The sequence below is a fragment of the Limulus polyphemus genome, unplaced genomic scaffold, assembly GCF_000517525.1.
Source record: "Limulus polyphemus unplaced genomic scaffold, Limulus_polyphemus-2.1.2 Scaffold805, whole genome shotgun sequence".
Lineage (NCBI taxonomy): Eukaryota > Metazoa > Arthropoda > Merostomata > Xiphosura > Limulidae > Limulus > Limulus polyphemus.
Genome location: NW_013666415.1, coordinates 92,084 through 101,587, shown reverse-complemented (window position 1 = coordinate 101,587; position 9,504 = coordinate 92,084). Strand labels below are relative to the sequence as shown.

Sequence of the window (9,504 nt, the reverse complement as noted above, 5' to 3'; positions counted from 1 at the left end):
ATTTTCATACAGATTTTAGTCCATTAATTTATCAATTAAAATTTTACGGACAACGCATTAAACTACAAAACAAAACGCGAAGTTATGGTATGGAAAAAAGTTATGTACAGCACTTCTTGTGCGTGTAGGCTAAACAAACAGGTCAGAGACTTCTAAGTTTAAGGCATAGTTATCCCTAATTTCGAACTACTGATCATAGGGATGGCAGCCAGCCAACAGTATCCGCCGCTTTGTTTGACCTTTTTAACTGAATAGTGGAAATGGCTGTCACTTTTACGTCGCGTCCTTGGGTAAAAGTGCGGAGAATGTTATATAGTTTGTGTCTCGACTCCTGGACCTTTCGATCTACAGCCTGACACCATAACCGCTGTCTGCAACCGCTCATGAATAAGTATATAGACTAGTTTCGGCCACAAGCGATGACAGGCAGAGTTGTTGTTATCGTCAATATTTCTCCCTGTAGCGAATACAATAACGTTTATGACCATGTTTAATATAACTAGTTTCACAGGAAAGACAACATACGTTAATACACAAAGGAACGAAGAGAAGCAGAATTGTGAAGTATTTCATATTTATCACTACACCACGTTACATGACGATTTTTCTGTTAAGATAATATGTTAACCGATTCTTCATTATTTTCTAATTACAATAACAAGAACCAATGATTTATTATAACAATCAATCTTAACTGATACAATTAAAGAGGCATCAAGAGCTCGAAATGACTCTCAACTACAATGTTTGTTTGTTTGTTTTTGGAATAACGCACAAAGCTGCTCAAGGGCTATCTGCGCTAGCCGTCCATAATTTAGAAGTGATAGATTAGAGGGCAGGCAGCTAGTCAACACCACATACCGCCAACTCTTCGGCTACCCTTTACCAACGAAAGGTAGGAGTCTGATCGGTGACGAGATTCGAAATCACAACTCTCAGATTGCGATTCAAGTGCTCTTATAAAGGTTGTGTATTTTCATTCTTTATTTATTTGGTCAATGGTGACTTGATCTGACTTTTAATTGCTACTTTTATGATTTCTTACTAGGAATAAAACGTTTTTGAACTTTTTAATAAACTTTTTACGTAAATACAACAACTAGAAATTAGATGTATATATATAATCAGGACGCTAAACTATACTGCTTACAACTTAGTTATCACATTTAGTGAATGACTCCCCCCTAAAAAAAAGATATTATTCAGCCTTTGTATTTTGTTTTTTAAACATAAATAAAGGCAGTCCTATCAAACTTTACCAATAATTTCCAGTGCCGTTTTAATAGTATCAATCGCTATGCTAAGCTCTTCTCGTCTTTTAACGTCTTCATCACGAATTGACATCAAAGTTTTCTGTTTAAAATGAAAAACAACAAAGAAAATCAACAAAAATCTATGGAAATAAAAATTCATCTTAAGAATTGAGATACAAAACGTTAAAAAGTAGTTTTTGTTTACATACTCTAGAATATAGCGTCTCCCAAATTGTGGGTCACGACCCCTAAGGGGCTCATAGCTGGTCTTGATAGAAATCACGATCATATTAATTAATTTCTATTTTTACATTAAACAGAAAAACGTTCATAAATTCCAATAAAGATTTAGGAGTTGCATTGCTTTAGTTAACTGATGTTATAAATATAACATAATATAGCTATGGGAGGATAAATAAATTTGAGAAACCCTGTTCTAGAGTGCACATCTAAGTGTCACGTGATTTATTCAACCTTAGATCTTGCAGAGCTTTCACAATAGCTCCGGAGTTTTTTATACCCAGAAAGTGAACCACATTTATTAAATCTATTAGCGAATGTACCTGGCATCTTTCGGGTTATTAGGTTGATATATTCCAGATGACTATGTCAATGCGTGTATCTGACACTATTTTAGCATCATGCAGGTGGACAGAGTCTTCAACTCTGAATTTCTTTTGGTTTATGCGAATGTATCGTATCCTTTCTGTTTCAATTTTGGCATACATAACGATTTGCCCATTACGATTTTAGTGATGGAGGTGCAAAGGGGCCGTGAAACCTTGTAAACGTAGTGAATATTGGTATGATTTAAAGGATTTAATAAATAAGCCTAAAGTAAAGACACGGTGTGAGATAACCTAACCTAGAGCCAAGTACATAAAATTTATCATGTAAGTAAAAATATCGATCCAATTTTAAACTTAAATCGTTTCTAAATTAAGGTATGTTCTGTTATATCACCAACATGTTAAATAAAAAACAAAACTTTTTAATCAACGGGGACTCTAAATTAAGAATCAACAAATATAATTCCAGTTTTGTTGTTCATAGATTTCATTTTATACTCTCAGTACCTAGACTAACAATAATATTAGGTTATACTTTTGTTGCTAAGCAACATGACATAAAAACCATTGTTGGAACACATTGTTACCAAAACGCACTGGCTTTTCTATATATATTGGAAGTTGTTAATCTAACTGATATACAACAGGGTACACTATGGGGTGGTAGTACTTGCCTCGTCATTTCTGACGGGCTATACGTCTATGATAACGGAGCGTATCTGTATGTCTGTTATATCTATTTGTAATATAAGGAACCACTTTTTTTCTTTGTGGTTTTACGTTAGCTTGCTTCATTAAAAAGATGCGCACGCACATGCGTGAACGCATGTGGATAAGATGAAATAAAACCAAGGTGCACACCTTCAGGGTCTACTTAGTATGAGTGCAAAATTTCAGGTTTCTAGGTTCTTTCCTCTTGGAGCTATGGCGGTCACACACAGACAGACACGCCCTATTATTATTATAGATAGCTGGTTAAAGCTTTTCGTTTGGTTATTTTAAAAATAAAAACGGAGCAACAATAGTTGGTACAAAATTTCTTCGTACAAGACAGCGAAATTAACATAAGTTATTAAAAGTCTTCGGGTTTTCGTGTATATTAACCAAGACACTAACTAATATAGTTAGAGTTGTGAAAAAATGTGAAACGTTTTAAGGAAAGTGATTAGGCAGTAACAGGCTCTAACTGATGGCTAATTCAAGCTGTGTCGTAGAGGACTTATAGAAAGTAAGCTTCTCATGTCACATGCTGTGATTAGGGTTTGATTCGTAGAAATTACTGTCATGTATCTGATGGAACAGAACGTTGTTACAAGTAACCAAAGGACTTTTCTAAACGTGCGATTCGTATATTTTAGGCGCTAAATCCTAATGGTTAAATCACGAAATTAGTCTTCGGAAAGTCAAGAAAATCAGCTAGAGAGCAAACTGTGAAGGTCATTCCTCTTGTTTTTTACAGATAATTTGACTGGAATGAAGGTGACATTATTTTCTGTCCAAGTTTCTAATCTTCCTCCTTTGTGTTGACCGTGTTGGGCGAAGTGCATTGCATAGTGCCCATTCAATCCTTATTTAATCTTCAAGGTATTGAATTTGCGAGTGAAGTTACTACTGCTACTAAGCATTTTCTGGATGAAGTAATTCACGTCTGCCATTACGGATATGCTTAGTGTTGAGTATCATCAACCATGACCTCGCCATTTATATATATATATATATATATTTATTTCACATAAGTAGTTTCGCGGGATCAAGTCTTTCGGCGTGGATTTGAAGCTCACCACAAACCAATGTGTGCATCAGCGGAGTATCCAATACTACAGAGTGCGCGTAGGGGGAGGGGGTCCAGAAAAATGTGAACCTTTTCTTCCAAACAAATAATTTAAGTGACTTACACGAAAGTCAAATGTTTATTAACCCTATCTCTGTTCTGTGCATCGCATGTGATTCATAGAACATGATGCTAAAGTACCTGAGTATCATATGTGATACCAGCTATATTCATTTCATATGCAGCTGATGCTTATGAACGTGGAAATAGAAACTGGTTGTTTTGGTTCAATGTATAAGATTAAAAGAGAGCGTCACATGACCATCACATGTGACGCTCTCAACGCATGTGAATGATGATAGGTTAAGTTACTTTCACTCAAGAGAAAATGTTAAATTAAATCTTTAATTCCAAAAGCTCTCTACTCTACTCTCTTTCAATAACACTAGAAGGATATGCTTCACTCAAACATACTTGGGTAAGTAGTCAAATAAGCGTATCCGTAAAAACAACAACACCAAATGACCTGAAACAGGGAAAAGATTGCAAAAAAAAAAACAGAAAAAAATAGCTATTCTAGGTTTTTTTAGATATTGGGTGGTCGTTTGCTTCCCTCCTCTCCAAATACGCTTATTTGCGTATGCACAAAAGCCCCTGAGGTATCGGGGACTAACTCGTTAGTATTAAGTAAAAGTCTCTTTAGAACCAAGATAGAAATAAAGTAATATAAAACTGAGCAAACTGGGTACTATCATTTATCATAGAATAATCTTAGCTTAATGTTTCATAGCTTGATAACAATATGGATGTATATATATATTTATATACATATATTTAGGAAAGCGAAAAAAAATCCCCATCAAAATTACATTTAATTATATATGGATATATTTCTTAATACTTACAATAGCACAATCAGCTACAAGCTCTCCTGTAAGTTCCTTTGTTGCATATGTCATAGTCTGTAAGGGAATTAGGCATATATATCAATCTGGTATCAACAAATAATTAATAAACATTGCAAAATTTTCCCTGTAATACATAAAATAATGAGGTTGATTGTATTACTTTCGTTAATCTTTCAATTAGCGTTATGATTTGTATACCATTTTCATTATGTTTTTACCCGGTAATGTAATAGATTTACAGTTTTTAATAATGTTTTACCTAACGGCGTACAGGATATGCTTTTTATCATCTTTTTATCTACCGATATGACGTATGTACCATTTTTGTCAAATAGGTACCTAGCGGGTGTATTTGTTATATATATTATAAAAATTTTACTTATCGGTATCATGGCTATATTGTTTTTATCAATTCATTGTAGCAATGTGATGGATTTACAACTTGTTATAAGGTCTTCATCTGGATACGCCGTGAACATGAATATCTTAAGGTTTACTTAAAGGACGTAGAGGATTTACTAACTGTATAGAATATTCACCTAGTCGTGCGACAGACAATTTGATTATCCAGTCTCAACATGGTTCTTTGCTGGGTATATTATACTTTACTTGATAAAAAAAAATATTTATAATTATTATATTTCAAAGTTTTCCCATAAGAATCTTTCAAGTATTTCCCACGTTCTTAATATTTTTTATGAAATGATAGAACAGAACGGCTTATGATATATGGTATCTTAAAGTAGCATCAACGACATATCGACTGGCTAGAAATGATGAACAGATTAACCACCTACACAGTGACTCAGCGCTAGCTTGAAGACTTATAACGCTATAATTCGGAGTTTGAGCCTTCGGTTGAGCTCAGTGCAGATATCCAAGTGCGCAGTTTTGCGCTTGTAAAATTGAACACATTAATTTCTGAATAGAAGCCACGAATATATAAAGTGATGATACGATGTTACGAGCATATTAGTTCAGAGTCGACACTTCACTATCAGTAAAAACAGAGCTATTTAACTTGTTAAAAAAAAATTATAGCTCACATTATCTCTATATAACGGTAATTCGACACATTTCTATTTATTTTATGTGCTGACTGAAGTTTCCTAAAGTACACTGGTAAAACCAAGCCACAGTAATCCAAGAGTAAAACCTTTCTTTAACAAATAGCGTTAAGATAAAATAAAATACGTACATTTTTTACAAGGAACAACATGATGTATTTCGGAACTAAGTCTTGGATCGTCTTGGCTACTACTTTCATGTAAGATTCAATCATAGCTACTAACTGGTCCACTTGGCTCTGTATGTTTGGATCGTTGAGTAACTGAAAATAATTCGGAAGTATTTTAAAACTCTCTTTTTTTCTTTGTTTAAAGGTAACAACGAGCGTAAACTTTGCGAAAAGAAGCAAAAAAATTTCAAACCAGTCTTGAAATTCGTAAAATAATGCAAAACATTTACACATTAACCGCTGAAAAAATTATATTGAGTTAATTTAGATAATAAGATAAAGTCATATTTGAAATAGCCTTGTAGGTAAGACATCTTTAGTTTTATTTAACTATCTCATATTAGATAATACCATTAACTTAAAGAAAAGGTAGCGACCGAATATAAAGCTAATAGTAGAACGTGCCTCTGAATGATGGAAATATAACTTTGATTCTGTAATTTCAATAGTTTTAGTTGATGTTGTATTTCCCAACATAGTGTGGTGTTAGTTTACTGACTCTACTATAACAATAACCCTTTCTCGTTAGTGTAACATTGAAATATAACCTCCAAACCCGCATTTGAAGGTTATCGGTGTCGGTTATCATTCTTTGGCCGCCTCAGACATGTTAAGTTGATCATAAGGTAAGATGTATTGGTTTTGTTAGTTGGTTGTTTAGGTTTAGTTTCAGTTTCGAAATAGCAGGACTACCTTGTTCCTTAGCACCCTTTCGTCTTTTGCCGAGTCTATTATTTTAGTGTTCGATGTTTGGGTTTTCGCTACAGTCTTTATGTAGATAACTGTGAATTTCTAAGTCGTTAAAAATGCTGTTTTGCGCATGCTCCTTAATTATGGTAGCTAGAGTTGCCTGTCGTTGATCCAATGTTGCCATGTCTACATGCTTTAGACACATGTATTGGTACCCTACAAGCGACCTTTCTGAAGGAGGTCTTTTATCTTTGAAAAGGAAAATCACTTTTAGGCTAACTTGTGGATCAGCTGACTGTAAAATGCGCTTGAATTTTCCTTTTAGTTTGATGTGATGAGAACTAGTGAAGGATAACACCAGGGTGATAAGACATTTAAGAACGTTAAAGTTTGGAACCTTGGGAGTGTAAACTTTATTAAAATATTCAGAAATTGATGAATGCTAGAGGGAAGACATTTTAAATTAAGTATTTTTTTTTGTATTGATTATTTCATCATAAAAATTACAGTAAGAGTTATTAAGTTCAAAAGCTCAATGAATTAGAATATTTATTAGATTAATTGTGTAGTAAGAAGGTATAAATGTACAGACCAGAAAATGTTAGTTTGTGATGATAACTAGTTTCGAACCTGTTGATTCAGCAAAAGATTAAGGAACGCTAAGAAAAAGAAAAAACATGTTAATTTAGCAATAAAACAAAGCTAAACGATCAGTTAATAACACCACTGCGTCTTAAACTATGATCAATTTAATGATTACAGTAGTCTACACTGATAATCTTCAAAATGCTTATATATACCTACAATATGTTTCAAAACGTTACATGTTATGAAATCTGTTCACGGGCGCAACTACCTATCTTTGTGGTCGACTTATGCCCTCTTGGAAGCCACACAATAGTTAACATCACCGGTTAAGACCCCCCCCCCCCACCACACACACCCATGTAACTTGGCTCCACTGATCCCATGTGGTTTAGTTACAGCTCGGAATACTATTTTTTTTTCTTGTAACTGAAAATTAATTCTATGTAACTTCATTTGTTACATAAATGTTTCAGTTAATATTTTAAAATATTAGGCATTTATCGAGATATAGTAGTAGATAAGGAGTAGTCGATAATATAAAGTATACTTGTATGTCGGCTAAAACGACCAGGAGAACCCTAGGATATAGGTTCAAACAGGATAGTGGTACTGACTGTCACTTTTATAACGCACTTATGACTGAAAGTACAGAGCATGTTTAGTGGCAACACGTCTCGAACCCTCGACCCTTCGATTCACAACCTGTCATGCTAAATACTAGGCCACATTCGGCCTGAAATGTACTAAAACAAGAAAAATCACTAGCGTGAAACAAGATAGATTATGACGAAATAAAAAGTGGCTTTGGCCATGTTAATACTTATTAATAAAAACTGAATAACAATAATTTTAGTAATGTGCTTTTAATGACTTAAAATATGTCACATTTTAAACTGTTATTGTAGAAAACAAAGACAACTAAAATTAACAATTTTATCAAGCACGAGTTTTAACATTCAAAATCTTAAAAACATATAAAAGATATGTGTTTATATCCTGCCGTACTGTTTTTATAAATAGTGACAGTCGTCACTTTATTCTTGTCTAAACAGCTTGCATTTCTTAATATGCTAGTTTCGAAGACAAACCTGGTAGCTGGCACATTAATGATAAGGAAAACTGGCATCTAATACACTAACATACTTATATCCTGGTAAATGTTAGACTCATGAACTAATAATTAACTTATACCTTAATAACTGAAACATTTCATGATACAAAATCAGGTACATGTTACAAACTTATGCCCTGGTAATTTTACGCTCATAGTAAAATATAAATAATAGGCCCCGATACACAGAATGCATTTACCATGATAACTATAGCATTCGTAATAAAAAACTGGTGCCTGTCAAATAAGCTAATATCTTGGTAGCATTTACACTAAGAATACAAAAACAATATCCTGTTTCTCGATACCTCAAATAATTTTATCTTGATAACTAAGACGCAAGTGAATGCAAAAAAACAAACAAAAAACAAGAAAAAAACTGCTTACACTCACGATATAGATTAGTTATTGAGTAAATCCTGAGTACTAACAGAGAAGGTAGCGTATGATAGGACAAACATGTACGAGTTATTCTGGTCTGTATAAGTTGTTTTATGCATTTTAGTCAAACATACATACACATCTGTTTTGTATACAACGGTGTGCTTTTGGCATAATCTTTTTCGAAACAGATCAACGCTTTGTTCAGACAGTTTCTCTGTAATTGGTGTAGAGTCATGCCTCGTCACGTGCCAGAAGTTATAGAGCATCAAATTGTTAATAAACTGTCCATAAATGGTACGAAGCAAACGGAAATTGCCAGAAAAGTAGTGTACTTCCAGTGTACTGTATCCAGAATCCTGAAACGTCATCGGACTACAGGGAACGTTGTTTCAGGAAAATCTGCTGGAAGACGACGACGGACCATCCTAATACCGAATGTTTAACATGAACTGATACATAGTAACTTCATTGATACATTTAACTTCATTGGTTCACATCGAACATTATTTATAATAATTTGATGTTATATTTTGTCATTACATAAGTTTGGGTAAGGTTTTATTGTGCCTATAATGATATATATATTTATTGCACAGACGTAATTTAGGAATTATTGAAACTGTGTTATCTAGAAGATTCATGAATGGTTGAGTAACATCCATTAGTTGCTTCTTTTGTTCATAGCATATCATAGTAAATCGTTGCAGTTATAATGTCAACAAAGTTAGTTGCTGATATGATTGCAGGCTATTACAATGATACCATATAGAAATCATATTGATTTTTAATGCACAGTGTGACGGATTTATTATTATATATTTATTTTAATATCAACGTTTGTTTAGCTTATAGTGTTAAATATGTATTGCGAAACTCCCGCCTATTCTCTAAAGTTGAAGAAGATTCTCGAGTGTAAGAATCAACAATATGTTTGTATGTAAGCGTCAGTATTGTTACGTAATCTGAATTATCGAGACACTCTCCACACGCCTA

The 9,504-nt window shown here is 33.6% G+C and overlaps 1 protein-coding gene across 1 annotated transcript in view; it reads right to left on the bottom strand.

Annotated features, from left to right (window-relative positions):
* Positions 1-1,229: 1,229 nt before the first annotated feature.
* LOC106460622 (dynamin-1-like) overlaps positions 1,230-9,504 on the bottom strand; it is a 51,134-nt gene continuing 42,859 nt past the window's right edge. Inside the window, exons 16-18 of the mRNA XM_022387385.1 lie at positions 5,700-5,831; positions 4,499-4,555; positions 1,230-1,353 (exon numbers count right to left, since the gene is read on the bottom strand). Coding sequence (XP_022243093.1) covers positions 1,249-1,353; positions 4,499-4,555; positions 5,700-5,831 — 294 coding nt within the window. The 3' untranslated portion in view covers positions 1,230-1,248. The remainder of the gene's footprint in view (positions 1,354-4,498; positions 4,556-5,699; positions 5,832-9,504) is intronic.